The sequence below is a fragment of the Babylonia areolata genome, chromosome 17 (genome assembly GCF_041734735.1).
Source record: "Babylonia areolata isolate BAREFJ2019XMU chromosome 17, ASM4173473v1, whole genome shotgun sequence".
NCBI classification, from domain to species: Eukaryota; Metazoa; Mollusca; class Gastropoda; order Neogastropoda; family Buccinidae; genus Babylonia; species Babylonia areolata.
Window position 1 is genome coordinate 18,849,397 of NC_134892.1, and position 18,539 is coordinate 18,867,935.

Below are 18,539 nucleotides of genomic sequence, written 5' to 3' on the forward strand. Positions count from 1 at the left end.
TTTGTATAACAATAGACAATATATTTTTAAACCACATGTAAAATGTCGTAAAAACAGGAGTGAATGTTTTTCATAGTAAAACAATGAGAGCGCACAGTCTTCTGTTGAGAAGTAAAACAGAGACAAACAACTTCACACACACACACACACACACACACACACACACACACACACACACGTGCGCTCTCTCTCTCTCTCTCACACACACACACACAAACACACATACACACACTCACGCGCGCGCGCGCGCGCACACACACACACACACACGATTCAAGATTTTAGGCATTGACTCTGTGCTTGTGACAACAATAAAAACAATAACGCTTACGACACAACAGTATAGTATTTTGTGTAAATACTATTTCTACTACCACTACACAACTACTACTGCTACTACTAATGATGATGATGATGACGATGATGATGATGACAATATATATAATCATCATCATCAAGATTGTGAAAAGTAATAAAACGAACACATTCAAACATTCATACCAACTACCCCCCCTCGACCCCCCCCCCCCACACACACACCGCTCCCCCCCCCACGACTACCCCCCCCCCCCCGGCGACCCCCCCCCCCGGCGACCCCCCCCCTATCCTCTCTCCCCCTCCCCTACCCCGCCGCACACACACACACGCACATGTACACACTCATTCACACAGAGAGAGAGAGAGAGAGAGAGAGGGCACAATCGACAATAATTATATGTATGTCTACATGTGTGTGAAGGCTTTGAAGCTGAAGTATTACTGTGCGCCAAAGGCTTTGTTGCGCCTTTCCCACTTGTTGAACTTGGGGTTTGGCTTTTCCAGTTTCAGCTTCTGTTTCAGTGGGTACGTGTCAAGTCATATCTGGTGCTGAAAGATGATTCGCGAATAAGGTGTAATGGTAGTAGAAACAGTATTTACACAAAATACTATACTGTTGTGTCGTAATCGTTATATATATATATATATATATATATATATATATATATATATATATATCTATCTATCTATCTATATATATATATATATATATGTGTGTGTGTGTGTGTGTGTGTGTGTGTGTAAGCTGGCCAGTCTTTGTCCTGCTCCAACTTTCGCAACGTCCCGGGCACGTCTTTCAGAGGTTCATCGGGGGACGCTAGTGGTCGGCTCATTGAGTTGATTCTTCCTGTGGATTTCTTACGTTCTTTGGACTGTTTTTCTTTGGACTAAGAAAATTGATGATATTGATCCAAACACTTTTTTTCCTCAGCGAACAAGTCTGACATAACCGGAAACCCAAATACTAATATTCATACCCAATTTTGTAGGACTAATATTCGCGAATCATCTTTCAGCACCAGAGTTGTTAAAGGTTGGAATGCACTGTTAAAAATATTTAACAATTCACAAATCTTCTCGACATTGATTCTAGATCAATAGTGCAGAAATATGACTTTGATTAAAAACTATTTAGGCAAATTAACATGCAAATGCAAACCCTAAAACCAAATTCCTGTACCAAAAAGGGGCGTGGAAAGGCTGCAAGACTGCCCCAAACACTGTACCTGTGCCTGTTGTGGTGTTGATGGATGGAAATGCTGGATTAGCTGGGGTCATGTTCTTCTCTTGCAGGCCAGCAGATACCCCCATCAGAACTGGTAGAGGAACTCCAGAAGAACCATGAGTCCGGGAAACGATCGGAACTCCGAAAGCACGTGCCCGGGACGTTGCGAAAGTTGGAGCAGGACAAGGACTGGCCAGCTATTGCCAGGTTCCTCAGAGTGGACAGTGAACGTGCCTTGGCCATGGAGAAACTGCAAACCTTGTTGATGGATCTGAGGACAAGGTGTGTGGACTTTCTTTTCTCTTCCTGTAAACATTTGTGGGGGGCTGGGTGGGGTAGGGGTGGTGTGTGTGTGTGTGTGTGTGTGTGTGTGTGTCCCTTTGTATACACACACACACACACACACACACAGACACACACACACACACACACACACACAGAGAGAGAGAGAGAGAGAGAGAGAGAGAGAGACTTTTAAAAATTATTTATTTATCTATTTATTTTTACAAAATTGGTTTCCCGCACATGTATTCTCCATTTTCCTTTTCAAGTGATGTAAATTACATCGTCAGTGCCAACTCCCTCTTTGCTTTGAATTCGTCCCTAGTTAGGTATGGGCGTATCCTGAGTACATTACCCTTCGTAGAAGGCCAGTCTCTTAGTTTCACCACACAGCAGTAGCTGGGCTGGGAGTGACAAACCGGCCACTGAAACAAAACACTGTAGCAACGTTATTGTCTCCCTTGGTTTTCCAGCCACACGTCCATATCACATGCAGGCGCTCTATTCTTTTTCTCTTGGATAAAAAAAAATTAGATCACAAACAACAAAACAAACTGAATTTCTATCCATGATAATTTTCTTCTCTTTGATGGGGTAAAACGACCACACCGTGCACTGACTCTCTCCCTCCACCCTGCCCTGTCCCTAGTGCCATGTTCATAAAGATTAAATGGAAATATATCAGGTGTCCCCAAACAAGTGAACCGCATTTCGACAAGTATCTTCTTAGTGACAGAGAAACCGAATTCGTGGAAAAATTTCACAGTAGTCTTTGGATATCATCAACAAGTCTGCAAATTATGCGAGTATTGTCAAATTCAAAACAGCATGTTAAAAATCCAGTATCAGAGCTGTGCAATGTGACCTTCAGCATGTTTATGCCAGCTGCCAGGTGTTGGCATCTGTCAATCAGTGTCAGTCTAAAGATAGCCTGTATGGGTGTCAAGTCTATTGACTTTTTTTATTTTATTATTATTTTTTTTTTTATTGTCGTCTGTATCCAAAATCAGTTCTGTCCAAAGTTTCAGTTTGGAAGGATCAACCATGCCTTTGAGTGAAAGTGATAAGGTTACCATTGAAAACTGTTTCAAGGAGAAAGGCTGGGGTGGAAGAAGGATCGTAAAGGAATTTCCAGGCAAGGGGTGGAGTCATGTCACTGTAAATAGACTTATCGCTAAAATACGCACTACAGGGTCAGTAGCACGTAAAACTGGCAGTGGGAGACCCAAGACTGCATGTTCGGAGGAGAACAAGGACCGTGTTGAGGAACTGATCCCAGGAGGAGAACCCAGGGACCCACAAATCTGTTACAGAAGTTGCAAGCGATTTACAAGTGAGCAAGTCTTCTGTGCAAAGAATGGTGAAAAAACTGGTGCTGAAGCCCTTCAAGAGGACACGGGTATCAAGGAGGGACCAAAATGTTAGAGGGAAAAGAAAAACCGTAACTTGAATGACCGCTACTCGGCCACTGATGTGAAAAGGATCATTTTCACAGACGAGAAAGACTTAACATTAGAGACAGCTAAAAATCGCCAAAACGATCGCGTTTATGGGAAACGGAAACGAGAAATTCAGCCATCTCGCCACTATCATGAGATTTCTAGATTTTCAAAAAAGATAATGGTTTCAGCTGGAGTATTCTGGAAAGGAAAAACAAACATTCATTTTATTGACACTGATAAAGCCAAGGTTAATAGTGAAAGCTACATTCAGTTATTGGATGACAATCTTCTCCCGGACTGTAGGCGTCTTTATCCTAGTAACAATTACGTGTTTCAGCAAGATGGGGCTCCTTCACACAAAGGTAGGGTAACCCAGGTCCAAGTGGAGGAGGCTACACCAGAATTCATCAAGAAGGATGAATGGCCTGCACAAAGTCCTGACTGTAACCAATGGATTATGCCATATGGGACTCTCTGAAGGAGAAAGTTTACCAGGGAGTGAGAGACAAATTGACCGAGCAGGCGTTAAAGGACAGGATAATTATGTCATGGGAGGAGATATCGGCGGAAGAAATACGTAAAAGCATTTCTGCTTGAAAAAACAAAAAACAAAAAAAACCGGCTTCGTTTAGTCGTGGAGGAAGATGGAGGCCACATTGAGCATAAACTGAAATAAGTAAGTTTTCCTCTGATATTGAATTTTTTGACATGCTGTTTTAAATTTGACAATACTTGCATAATTTATATTTTGCAGACCTGTTGATGATACCCAAAGGTTACTGTGTAAAAATGTTCAATGAATTCGGTTTCTCTATCACTGAGAAAATACTTGTCAAAAAGCGGTTCATTTTTTGGGACACCCGATATATCAGTGTGATTAGGACGATAGGTTTCGTGATTTTCTGCGTAGCGAACTGGACATATATCAACAATAGCATTGTCTTGTATAATGATTAGATTATATATATCAATATGATTAAGACATAAGATTTCGTTATATTATGCATAACGAACTGGACATTATATCATATTTGCATAGTCCTGTTTCCTATAAACCTTACTTTTTATGGCAATAAAGCATTCTACTTTATTCAATTGTCTTCTATTGAGTTTTCTTACGTTATGTTGTTGCGTTCTGTTGTATACTGTTGTGTTATGTTGTATTCTTTTGCATCACATTGTATTATGTTGTATTCTGTTGCATTCTGTTCTTTCTATTCTAGCCAGGACAGCACAATGAGAGACCAGCTTCTGGAGGTGGACACCATCACGAAGGCGGTGATCCTTGACCTTGTCAGCGACAGCCCTGACCTTCTGCCCATGCTGACCCTTCACCTCATGACCCTGTCCGCCATCACCTCTCGCTGCCCCAAGCCCCAGAGCCACCAGTACGCCCTGGGCAAGGCGATGAGCAAACCGAAAGGCGGAAGCGAGGGTCGGAAACAGGTGGTGCTGCGAGTTGTGCACGCTTTCCACGAGGGCGTGGACAAGGCGATGGATCAGGCGGGGTCTTTCCGAGACCTGGCCCAAGGGCTGCTGCAGCACACGGATCGAGGGAAGTGGAAGACGGTGTTCGCGCGGGCGTCGTTTTGTGAGACGGTCGTCAACATCTTCAGCCTTCTGAATGAGGTGTGTGTTTTCGATTTCTCTGGGGAGTGGTTGGACTGGGTGGTGGTGGTGGTGGTGTGAGTGTGTGTGTGTGTGTGTGTGTGTGTGTGTGTGTGTGTGTGTGTGTGAGAGAGAGAGAGAGAGTGTGTGTGTGTGTGTGTGTGTGTGTGTGTGTGTGTGTGTGTGTGTGTGTGTGTGTGTGTGTGTGTGTGTCCAGGGTAAACTTCAGCGTCCACAATCGTTCAGTTACCGCAAATTTTATAGGATCCAGACCTTTTATGATGGTAGTTATGAAAAAAGACCTTCCACTTCCAGATTTCCATCTATATGTTGTAATCTGGATGTGAGATAATAAAAAGAAACAACAACAAAAAACAACAAAACATGGAAAGTTCTATGATGCTCATGTATTGCACCCAGTTTTCATCAAACATGATAATGTGGCCATCAGCGGTAACACTATGATCGAATTTCAAGGTCAGGGGTTAAACGGTAAGGTCGCAGCATGACAGGGTCTTTACCGGAAAAGCCTCTGGGCACATGAAGAATAAGATCTTCCATATTTTTTTCACCAAAACTCAGCACGTAGATTTGGCATTGTGAGAAGAAGAAGAAGAAGAAGAAAAAGAAGAAAAACAACAACACTTTATAGAGTCAAGGTCAGGGATCAAAGTCCAAGGTCATGGCATTGATAAAATGATGATGAATGACGGAACATTTTATCAAACCCGATAAAATGATTGGTCATGGTGATGAGAACACGCTTTAAAAAGTCAAGTTTAGGCCTGAAAAGTCAAGGTCGCTGTGATATGTGATTAAAAAAGGGTTTGCTGCACGATGATCTACCATTCTGTGATTCTTGTGGAATACTTGTGGGGGGGGGGGGGGGGGGGGGAGCACCGCGGTAGAATCAGGTATTGCACTTCTGATCCAGTGTTCAGCGCTGATCAGGGTTTGAGGCCCTGATTTTTGCATGGTGCTGTGTGAAAGGCACTTTACTCCGATTTTGTCCTCACTACACGCAGATGTATTGCATTGTATTTGTATTGTATTTTCACTTTTTGTCACAACAGATTTATCTGTGTGAAATTCGGGCTGCTCTCCCCAGGGAGAGCTCGTCGCTACACCGAGAGCGCCACACATTTTTTTTTTTCTTTTTTCAATTTTTTCCTGCGTGCAGTTATATTTGTTTTTCCTGTCGAAGTGGATTTTTCTACAGAATTTTTGCCAGGAACAACCCTTTTGTTGCCGTGGGTTCTTTTACGGGCGCTAAGTGCATGCTGCACACGGGACCAAGGTTTATCGTCTCATCCGAATGACTAGCGTCCAGACCACCACTCAAGGTTTAGTGGAGGGGGAGAAAATATCGGTGGCTGAGCCGTGATTCGAACCAGCGCGCTCAGATTCTTTCGCTTCCTAGGTGGACGCTTTACCTCTTGGCCATCACTCCACAAGGTGAGAATGGGTGGCTACCTGACTTTGGTTGCTTGAGGATGTAGGAGAGGATTGGGCCCTTCTTTCCTGTGCCAGTCCACTGACACAGTGGATAGGAGTTCGATGCCCTGATGACTGTAAAAGGCCATGGGACCATTACTCTGTAACTTAACCTTTGTCGGTCAGGTCGGGTCATTAGATCTGCTACCGGTAACCTGTAATCCAGTACAACCTGTTCAGGGTCGGGTTGCTGGCGACTAAACCGGCACTCCCACCGCTCCCTTCCGGGACTGGTGAGGCGGGTGGTTAGACACCCTTATGGAGATCCATAAAAGGGCGTTGGCTCAGGAGAGCCACCGATGGCCATCTAGCTCCACCGTGCTGTGTGCATGCCACACGCAGTTGGCCCCCGGGGTGTGTCTACCCATGCATGCGAAGTCTGGATCCGGCAGAATCTGCGGAAGAAACCTATCGGTTCAACGGAGAGGAAGGCGGTTACAGCAACGCACTGTGGAGTGCAGAGAGCAAGATGAGACACCGAAAGGATATCTTGGTCATCCACTGCATCCGTGCTCATCCTCCAGTCGTCTCGACTTAGTCTTGCCACTGGAAATTGGTGGACCCGGACGAGAGAGTGAGGTCGACGTTGCGCAACTCCTCTTCACTTTAAACAAACTCATCGCGCAAGTCATCAGTCATCCAAAATGACCTTTCATCCTTCATCATTTCATCACCCCCAAGTCCTGTGACGACAGGCGAGCGACGAAACGACAGGTGTGGGTACACTGGCAGTCGCAGCTGCAGACCTGCACGCAGGCGGCTCAGGCCATAGGGTCGTTCTTCGTCGACAGGAGCAGCGATGGAGCTCGGCAGCCGTCTGAGCGTCTGAGCAGCCCTCTTTAGGAATGCACTGCTCACCTCCCTGGCATGAGGAAGGGGCTAGAAAAGGTGCCCTAAAAATTGCCTGCTCCATATCACCCTGGCCAGCATACCGCGGCTGGCGGGGACCCTACATCAGCGGTCGAAACAAGAAAGAAAAGAAAAAAACAAGGATCGTTCCTCTCACCATTGGTGCTTGGAACATAAGGACTCTCCTGGACAGAGATAACGCGGACAGACCCCAAAGGAGAACGGCACTAGTTGCATCCGAACTCGCCAGATACAACATTGACATCGCAGCCTTGAGTGAGACTCGGCTTGCAGGCGAAGGCGAGCTCTGTGAACAGGGATCTGGTTACACCTTCTTCTGGAGTGGCCGAGGAAGCGAAGAGCGACGTGAGGCTGGCGTTGGTTTTGCAGTAAAAACAGCACTTATCAGCAAGCTAGCTGGAATCCCAAAGGGAGTCAACGATAGGCTTATGACCATGAAACTTCCACTGGCATCTGGCCAGAAGCACCTCACCATTGTCAGTGTCTATGCCCCAACCATGACCAACCCGGATGAAGTGAAGGCGAAGTTCTACGAGGACCTTCACTCTGTCATTGCTGCTATCCCTAAAGCAGATAAGCTCATCATTCTTGGGGACTTCAATGCTAGAGTTGGCTCTGACTACATCTCCTGGGATGGAGTGATTGGAAAGCACGGTGTGGGCCACTGCAACCCAAATGGATTGCTTTTGCTTCAGACCTGTGCAGAGCACGAACTGCTGATAACCAACACAGTTTTCTGCCTCCCTACCCGTAACAGAACGTCATGGATGCACCCTCGCTCAAAGCATTGGCATCTCATCGATTATGTCATCGTCAGGAAAAGGGATAGGCAAGATGTACGTGTAAAAAAGACCATGTGCGGCGCCGAGTGTTGGACAGACCATCGCCTTGTAGTCTCGAAGCTGAATATTCGAATCCAGCCCAAGAGACGCCCCCAAGGCCAGAAGGCTCCAAAACGGCTTAACATCGCTAAGCTGAAAAACATCACCATCAAACAGTCCTTTGTAGAGCTGCTGGAAGATCGTCTGGAATCCACCTCTCTGGACAACCAGAATGTGGAGTCTGACTGGAGGACCCTGCGTGAGCTGATCTATAGTACAGCTTCAGAGACCCTGGTACCCATGACCAGAAAGCACAAAGACTGGTTTGATGAAATCAAGCAGCTTCTGGATGAGAAACGCCGTCTGCATCAAGCCTACCTGAGCAACCCAAAGTCCACATCAAAAAAGGATGCGTACGATGCTATCCGCAGGACTGTTCAGCAAAAGTTACGCCAGATGCAGGATAAGTCGCTGAGTGACAAAGCTGATGAGATCCAGGGATATGCTGACAGGCACGATATGAAGAGGTTCTATGATGCCTTAAAAGAAGTCTACGGCCCCACATCCTCAGGATCATCCCCCCTCCTCAGTGCAGATGGGAATACCTTGATCACCAAGAAGGAGAAAATTCTCGAACGCTGGGCTGAGCACTTCAACAGTGTCTTAAATCGCCCTTCCTTCATAAATGATGAAGCCATAGACCGTCTCCCACGAGTCCCCATCAACGAAGCACTGGACGATCCGCCAACACCTCTTGAGACCCAGAAAGCAATCCGTCTGCTATCCAGTGGCAAAGCACCTGGCTCAGACTCCATACCAGCAGAGGTCTACATGGATGGAGGCACTGTGCTGACTGAGAAGCTCCATCAGCTGTACTCACTCATGTGGAAAAAAGAGACAATCCCCCAGGATTTCAAAGATGCATCTATCATTCACTTGTACAAGCGAAAGGGGAACCGGCAAGCCTGTGATAACCATCGGGGCATTTCCTTGCTCTCCATCGCAGGCAAGATACTTGCCAGGATCCTACTAAACCGCCTCACAGCACACCTTGACCAAGGTCATTTGCCTGAGAGCCAATGTGGATTCCGGAAAGAGCGCGGAACCACCGACATGGTGTTTGCTGCAAGGCAGCTGCAAGAGAAATGTCAGGAGCAAAATGCTGATCTGTTCTCCACCTATGTCGACCTCACTAAGGCCTTCGACACCGTGAGTAGAGAGGGACTGTGGAAGATCATGGCCAAGTACGGATGCCCTCGGAAATTTATTTCCTTGGTCAGCCAATTCCATGAAGGCATGCAGGCTCGAGTCCAGGACAATGGTGAAACATCTGCTCCTTTTGCTGTCACAAATGGTGTCAAGCAAGGCTGCGTCCTGGCTCCAGCACTGTTCAGCCTCATGTTCTCTGCAATGCTTACTGATGCCTTCAGAGATGGCGATGTTGGAATCGGCCTAAAGTACCGAATAGATGGCAAGCTGTTTAACCTCAGAAGGCTTCAAGCAAAAACGAAGGTCATGACAGACATCATCAGAGACTTTTTGTTTGCTGATGATTGTGCCCTCAACGCTGGATCTGAAGCTGACATGCAACTCAGCGTCGACAAGTTTGCCACTGCCAGCAGGAACTTCAGCCTTACCATCAGCACGAGGAAAACTGAAGTTCTCCATCAGCCAGCCCCAGGGAAACCCTACGTTGAGCCCAACATCACAGTCAACGGTCAGAGACTCAGTGCGGTGGAGTGGTTCACATACCTTGGCAGCACACTGTCACGAAATGTGACAATCGACGATGAAGTGAACGTCAGGATTGCAAGAGCAAGCGCAACTTTTGGTAGACTCAATGCAAATGTCTGGAACAGAAGAGGCATTAGTCTTGAGACCAAGCTAAAGGTCTACAGAGCAGTAGTTCTCCCCACACTACTGTACGCCTGCGAAACTTGGACAGTGTACCAACGACATGCCAAGAAGCTGAACCACTTCCACACAACATGCCTCAGGAAGCTACTGAACATCAAGTGGCAAGACAGGACCCCAGACACAGAGGTGCTCGCAAAAGCCACCCTTCCCAGCATCTTCACCATCCTGATGAAGTCCCAGCTTCGCTGGGCTGGACACGTGGTGTGCATGCCAGACCATCGGCTGCCCAAAAGGCTCTTCTATGGCGAGCTGCAACAAGGGAAGAGATCACACGGAGGTCAGAAGAAGCGCTTCAGAGATACTCTGAAAGTCTCTCTGAAAGCGTTTGATATCAACCCTGACTCCTGGGAGGAATCTGCAGTGGACCGTGACAAATGGCGCACTGCTGTGCACAAAGGCGCCAAGTTGTGCGAGGCCAACAGGACTGCTGCAGCTGTTCAGAAGAGGCAGGCCAGAAAGTCACGGGCAAACAAGCTCCCTGACAATGGTATGCCTGTCTTTGTCTGCCCCAACTGTCAGCGAACATTTCGTGCGCAGATTGGACTATTCAGCCATCTGCGCATTCACAGATAGATTCATGAGCATCTTCCCCCCCACCCCACCACCACCCTCCCCCCATCCCCCAGCTGGATGACAACGATGGTCATCATCGATCTCGATGGACACACCACCAACTTAACCTCTAATGATTGTTGTGTTGGATGAATGGATGAAGAGAGTATCCTATTGAAACAAGGAATTACCTCACAGGTGAAACATTATGGTCAGTACGAGCAAATGTTTTGTGTGTCGGATGAAGTGGGTATCCTATTGAAACAAGGAATTACCTCACAGGTGAAACATTATGGTCAGTACGAGCAAATGTTTTGTGTGTCGGATGAAGAGAGTATCCATCGAAACAAGGAATTACCTCACAGGTGAAACATTATGGCCAGTACGAGCAAATGTTTTGTGTGTCGGATGAAGTGGGTATCATATTGAAACAAGGAATTACCTCACAGGTGAAACATTATGGTCAGTACGAGCAAATGTTTTGTGTGTCGGATGAAGTGGGTATCATATTGAAACAAGGAATTACCTCACAGGTGAAACATTATGGTCAGTACGAGCAAATGTTTTGTGTGTCGGATGAAGTGGGTATCCTATTGAAACAAGGAATTACCTCACAGGTGAAACATTATGGTCAGTACGAGCAAATGTTTTGTGTGTCGGATGAAGTGGGTATCATATTGAAACAAGGAATTACCTTACAGTTTGTGTGTCGGATGAAGTGGGTATCATATTGAAACAAGGAATTACCTTACAGAAACATCACGGTTGGTACGAGTAAATGATTATTGTATTGGGTGAAGTGGGTATCATACTGAATCAGGGAATTACCTGACAGGTGAAACATCACGGTTGGTACGAGCAAATGATTATTGTATTGGGTGAAGTGGGTATCATACTGAATCAGGGAATTACCTGACAGGTGAAACATCACGGTTGGTACGAGCAAATGATTATTGTATTGGGTGAAGTGGGTATCATACTGAATCAGGGAATTACCTGACAGGTGAAACATCACGGTTGGTACGAGCAAATGATTATTGTGTTGGGTGAATTGGGTATCATACTGAATCAGGGAATTACCTGACAGGTGAAACATCATGGCTGGAACAAGCAAGGCGAGGTACTGCTGCAGATTCTTCACGACGCCTATGGCGACGGCGGCTTTGGCAGACCCAGCAAAGCCAAGCTGGGCGAGGAATGCAACGGAGCCCTAGACCTCTCTCTGGTTCGTCAAATGGTTCTGCTGCTCAAGACAACCTTTGAAGAGGGTTGGTACTAAGCAGTAACAGTTCTGTGAAGGGCCCCTGTAACTGTTCACAAAGTGAAGGAAGGAAGAAAAGAGAAGAAGTAGTAGGCGTGAGTGACGAGCTTCACATTGACATTGTTGATCATAGTCCATCCGTCCATCATCACACAGGGCCATATCAGGACTGGCAAACAAAACGAAAACAAATCAACTGCAGTAAACACAAAACTCTGTCACATCTGCGAAAAACCAGCTGCAAAACAAAAATGTTCTTGACATGCCATTTTAACCATACTCCGTATTGTACTATTGACAGCATCGGTTTGGTGCCATAGTTCACTCCCTAACATGCAGTGTATTGTAGGTTGTTGCAATAGCTTACCCCACGCAGTGAAGTGTTTGTAAGTTGGTCCTGTGGCTAACAACACGTGGTTTAGTGTGTTATAGGTTGCTTCTGTTGCTTACCCCATCGGGTGTAATGTATTGTAGGTTGTAGCTACAGATTACGCCATCGGGTGTAATGTATTGTAGGTTGTAGCTACAGATTACGCCATCGGGTGTGATGTAATGTAGGTTGTAGCTACAGATTACGCCATCGGGTGTAATGTATTGTAGGTTGTAGCTACAGATTACGCCATCGGGTGTAATGTATTGTAGGTTGTAGCTACAGATTACGCCATTGGGTGTAATGTATTGTAGGTTGTAGCTACAGATTACGCCATTGGGTGTAATGTATTGTAGGTTGTAGCTACAGATTACGCCATTGGGTGTAATGTAGGTTGTAGCTACAGATTACCCCATTGGGTGTAATGTATTGTAGGTCGTAGCTACAGATTACGCCATTGGGTGTAATGTATTGTAGGTCGTAGCTACAGATTACCCAAATGGGTGTAATGTATTGTAGGTTGTAGCTACAGATTACGCCATCGGGTGTAATGTATTGTAGGTTGTAGCTACAGATTACCCCATTGGGTGTAATGTAGGTTGTAGCTACAGATTACCCCATTGGGTGTAATGTATTGTAGGTTGTAGCTACAGATTACCCCATTGGGTGTAATGTATTGTAGGTTGTAGCTACAGATTACGCCATCGGGTGTAATGTATTGTAGGTTGTAGCTACAGATTACGCCATCGGGTGTAATGTATTGTAGGTTGTAGCTACAGATTACGCCATCGGGTGTAATGTATTGTAGGTTGTAGCTACAGATTGCCCCATTGGGTGTAATGTATTGTAGGTTGTAGCTACAGATTACGCCATCGGGTGTAATGTATTGTAGGTTGTAGCTACAGATTACGCCATCGGGTGCAATGTATTGTAGGTTGTAGCTACAGATTACGCCATTGGGTGCAGTGTATTTCAGGATGGCGCTAAAGCTTACCTGATGCCGTCATGGGGTGAAGTGTATTATAGATTGATGCTGCAGTATACAATACGTCGTGTAGTGTATTGTGTCATGGTCCTATAGCGTTCCTGCTGTGGATTATGTGTTGGTCCTGCAGCCGGTCACATGTGGAGAAGTGCACTTTGTGTTGATGTTATTTTCTCACTAGTTTCATGAATCCATGTGAAAGCATTGCAGTAAAGTCATATGGAACTCGAATTTTGTATTTCTAGAATTTCCAATAATTGCTATGGATGAACAAGTCGATATATCATTCACACGACATAATTCTATTAGATTTATCATTTACAAACTTGATTTAAGCCGTAGCAGTTCTCTTTGTGTATAGGTTCATGACAAAGAATTATTAACGATCACAAACGTTCTTTGGAATGAAGTTTTTATCTGCAAAAGCTTTTTGTTTTCGTTTGCTCCAAGAAACTGATAAAGGTTCACGCATGCACAGTCAAGAAGCTTAAAGTGAAAGAAGCATCATCATTGACCAACAGAGGCAAAGCCTTCAAGACTCATTGTGACACGCACTGTATCCAGTAAAGGAATCATGAGGAAAAAAAACAAAACAAAGAGATTTTTAAAAATCATCAAAGTAAGTCCTGTATGAAACATTATTAATAAACTTGGAGAGAGAAGAAAAAACAGGCCTGCTAGAGTGATCGAACCACGGATGTTCTGTTCAGATGCAAGTTGTCTGATCCCCAACGCTGTGCCACCTCTGACGCCACTCAAGCAAATTTGATATTTAAAGCTATGGGTCTTTTTTTTTTTTTTTTTAGCGCGGTGAAAATATTATTATATTTGAGGTAATAAGACCATTTAAATAATGTTTTCTTGACCTGTCTTGATGATTCAAAAAAAAATCTTTTAATCTGGCCTAACTGAGACATTGACATCGCCTGAGGCACAGCGCAACATGTACATGATCTGCACAAAGCAGCCCGACAACAGGTTGACCGAAACTGAAACAAACATTCGATTCCATTTTTCTTTTATGTTCATTCCAGTTAAATCAGTATTCACTTATAATAGAGACTATTCATATGCACTAAACACGTCGATGGTGTAGTTAAATTCACTGTATGTGTTCTGTCCAGAATTTGTGCTTTTTTTTCTTGTAATTGCGAACAAGAAAAACGTTATCATGCCGGCTAATTACCAAGCAAAGACTACGTTCTGACCAGTGGGAAGAAGTAAATAGCGTTTTCGGATTCCGGAATGAGCCGCGACGAAATAAACCTACAGTGATTCGGAAACATGGCTTAGTTCGAGAGACTTACAACCTGTTATTGGCATAACTGTGGATATTTTTTTTTCTACTGTGGTAAAGCCAAATTTGGTATTGGCAGACAAAGTATTTAAGTATTTCCAGAGAAAATCACAATGTTAAAGTTTACCACGGACACGCAGACATACATACAGACACACACACAGGCAACCAAACACCAGGTTGTAACATAGACTCATTTTGTTTACATATAAGTGAGTCAAAAAACTAATCATAATCTCAAAGATGGCTTTTAATATCAAATCTGTAAGTTCAGTCGTTAAGCACAAATTTAAATAAATTATGAATAAGCATAGAGACAACTAAATATAATGCCAAAACTATTTTTCAAGAAGATTCTGTCATTTCAATTTCAGACAGACCTCAGATTGATTCAGTCAACTGTGAACACCAGGAACTGATCACCAAGCTATTGGTAAACATTGCTGACAACGCCAATACCATTGTTCGAGAAAGCATTCTGGAAGAGATGAAATGCCTTTCCTACCACAAGGCAAAATATGTTTGCCAGATATTCAACTGCTTCTGGAGAAAACATAAGCCTCCCAGTGTTCTGGCACAAGGATACCTGGTCAAAATTCTGCAGAAAATTGATTTCCAACAAGACCCTCTCAACAGTTCTCATAGCTCGGAAGACCAGATTAAAACTCATGAACATTGCAGCTGGACGAAGCGTGCCTGCACTGTCGATCAGAAACATGCTGAGCTAACCATGTACATCCCCAAAGCCAGCTGTCAAGCTGCCGATGACCTGAAAAACTGTTTGCGTGAGCATGGTGGTTGTGAGTCCAAGAGGTACATCAAGAACCTGGACATGTTGAAGTTGCTGAGTCCCCGGTGTCGAAACATCATTGACCTGCATGCCTACCAGTTCCTCCCCTTCCCTGTGTATATCACGGAGAAAGTCAGTCATCACCGATTACTGAATCTCCTTCTTGCTCACCGGCGTGCAGAGAAGTGGCTGCCGGAGAGCACGATGAGGGAGACGTGCAGTCAGGTCATCAGCGCCTTCATCTTTTTATCCAAACAGAACATCGACCCGTGTGGGGTCACGTGCTACAACACCATGGTGCTGCCAGAGTCAGAGACCTCAGGCTCCCTGTGCTCTGTGCTTACCTCTAAGGGTTTTACGGTCAAGCTGACGGACCTTGGGCTGGCTCATCAGTTCAGAGACGATGACCCTGTCGACAGTACTGAAAAGATCAGACCTGGTGAGTGCTGTCATTTAACAATTCCCAGGACCAGGATCGCACATTCGTAAACTGTTCACAATTTCTCGAAGACGGTTTCGATTTTGCACCTTCCCCATTTCAACATTTGCTGTTCTCTTATCTCTATCTAATATTATAAATTTCCATTTTTCACCTTACTCATTTACAGCTCTCTTTTCTCTATCATCAGTGCCAAATGGCCATGGGATGTCCACGTTGGCCAGGTCACTTATTTCAACGAACATGCCTTACAGATCGTTTTCTTGTTGCCACTAATGACCTGCTCTTCAGCACCAAGCTACGTTCTAGTCCATGTTTCAAGGTGCAGAGACTCCAAATTAGAGTAAAAGAGAACTGTCATACTGGACAATTCTAAACCACTAGTCACCATGAAGACATTTTTTCTCCCATATATCACTAAGAGTACTATTAGTACTTGTGCTACTACTGCTGGTGATCCCTTTGCCTGAATAACATTAGTAACAGTATAACATCTAACAAATTTCGAACTGTGTTTTAGTTTACCAAATTTCTTGTTAAATTTCATGAATATGTGATGTTAATTTAACACCAGCACACTACTAAAACACTTTTCAATAAATACTGTCACATACTTTGGGCAATATATGCATACTTCAAAATTATAGTTGTATCCACTGTGTTTTTTCTGACATTTTTCACTCTCCCTCAATGCTGAATGCTCTCATTCAAACCAACCCACCACTCAAAGGGAGACAATTCTATTTGTTTACCCGCTTATTTATGAATTATAAATTCATTGTGTTTCTTATTCGAAGATAGAAATGTTTTTCAGTACATGTTATTTTATTTTACTGTGTGATAAATCAGTCTGCTTTTTTTTTCTTTTTATATATTGTTATTACTTTCGTGCTTTTATTAAGTTTAACTTGTTTAGTTTTGTTGTTTTTTGTTTTTTTAAATTTTCGACAAACTGGTGTGTCAGCTAAAATGATGAGCACCGCTCATTACTAGAGGTGCTTTCTTGAAATGGTACAATTGTTTAACAACACAAAAACACAGCAATCGTTTAAAAGACAATGATTAACTGTCAGTTTTAGGCTTAGACATCGATTTTTCAAACGCATTTTCCAGGGTATTTACAGTGCACGTGTGCCTGATACAGCCGTTAGTGTATTCAGTGAGAGTCCAGTCGTAAACCCTTTGAAGCCTGTATTTTTAAATTATCTCTAGATTTTTTATATATAATATTTTGTGAACTTTTTGTATTATGTAATTTACCTGCTTTTTGTGTTCCTGGACTTTTTTGTTAACTCGGTATGTTATGTAACTTACCTGCGTTCATTAAGCGGTCCTGAACTTTTTGTGAACTCTGTATTTTGTGTCCCGTGTTTCAGTGGATGATCAGAGTCCGGTACCAGGAAGGTGGCTCTCAGACGAAGCTTTGTTCCAGGGAAAGTACGGGGACCCAAACATGGTGTTCAACACTGGCACCTTCACGTATGAGGTGTACACCCTTGGGGCACATCCTTTCGCCAGCTACGATCACACCATGACTTACGAAGAAATTCTCATGAAGGTTGGTTTGAACTTGGAAAGTAAAGAGTTGATGGTTTGTTTGTTTTTTTCACCCCCGAAAACAGAATGTGGTTGTCTACACTCCGGGGTAAAAACGGTAATACATAATAAAACAAAAACAAAACAACCTCGTATTTACGAGCGAATGTGAGAGTTTTGTTGACCTGATAACTTGTTCTGACAAGTATTCTCAGCAGTGAAGGGCTGTCACCTCGCCAAAATAAGACAGAGCTTACAGTTCAGGATGTGTGTCGCTATTTCCTTTTTTTTTTCCCCCTTTTTTTTTTCTTTTTGATACGAACTTCATCATTTCGGGATTCATATCATTTTTTGATCAGCAAAAGAACACACAATGTAAAAACTGCACAATCATGCCACATTGATCTCAAAAAGGTTCGGCAGTAAATGGGTTCAGGCCTGTTCCACCTTTCAGTGACAATGCCATTGGTCGTATCAAAATAAATCACACATAAATGATAAATTACGACTTTTTTTTGTTTGTTTGTTTTTTGTCCCGGATTTTCTTGGGTCGGCCACCGTTTTATTTTGTATATGAATTCATTATAACAATTCAGAATAGATGGAAAAGAAACGGAAACAAAGTGAGTCTATGTTAAAACCCTGATTCGGTTGTCTGTGTGTGTGTTTGGTGAGGTGGTCTTCTTTTTTGTTTCCTCACGAAAATTTCAGATTTGGATCTTGTTCATAGCTGCGCAAATGCCGCACTGAACTGAACAGGGTACTTATAAATGTCAAGTAAAAATAAAGTAACTTTTTCCTATAAGATGCTTTGCTTGACCTCTCCTTTGCCTGTATTGTTCAGAGGATGACCCAGCCAGGGAGTACAGAACTGGCCAACCCGCCCTGCATTCCACGGGAGGTGCACAAACTGATCCGACAGTGCACCCACCACAACCCTGACATGAGGCCACAGCTCTCCTCTCTCCCAGATCGGCTTCAAAAATCGTCTGTGTCAGAAAGGAAGGATGGTAAGTCACAAAAGGAAGGGGGGAGGGGGTGGGGGGCATTATTGACATGGAAAATAGAACGTGCACAAGTGAGTGTTGGGAGGGAGTTACGAAGGTTGGGGTGGTTGGTGGCGTGGTGGTGGTGAGTGTGTAGTAATAGCAATAGTGGTACTAGTAGTAATAGTAGTAGTAGTCGTTCTAACCGAAGTGGTCGTCCTCAACTTTACGTCTGCACTTTGTATGCACTTTGTATGCACTTTGCAAATTGGACTGGAAAAAAGTGGAGTGCAAGGGAACTTTGTTTAATGCACCTTCGTCATACTGCTGATTGTTGAAAATTTGT

At 44.1% G+C, this 18,539-nt stretch overlaps 1 protein-coding gene across 2 annotated transcripts in view; it reads left to right on the forward strand.

Annotated features, from left to right (window-relative positions):
* The window catches only part of LOC143291709 (uncharacterized), a 46,398-nt gene that overhangs the window by 5,344 nt on the left and 22,515 nt on the right, over positions 1-18,539 (forward strand). The window contains exons 3-8 of one of the 2 annotated variants that reach the window (XM_076601732.1): positions 1,612-1,825; positions 4,491-4,896; positions 11,617-11,797; positions 14,817-15,671; positions 17,048-17,229; positions 18,052-18,217. In XM_076601732.1, the coding sequence (XP_076457847.1) occupies positions 1,612-1,825; positions 4,491-4,896; positions 11,617-11,797; positions 14,817-15,671; positions 17,048-17,229; positions 18,052-18,217 (2,004 nt within the window). The remainder of the gene's footprint in view (positions 1-1,611; positions 1,826-4,490; positions 4,897-11,616; positions 11,798-14,816; positions 15,672-17,047; positions 17,230-18,051; positions 18,218-18,539) is intronic. The other variant, XM_076601733.1, reaches the window with a different exon arrangement.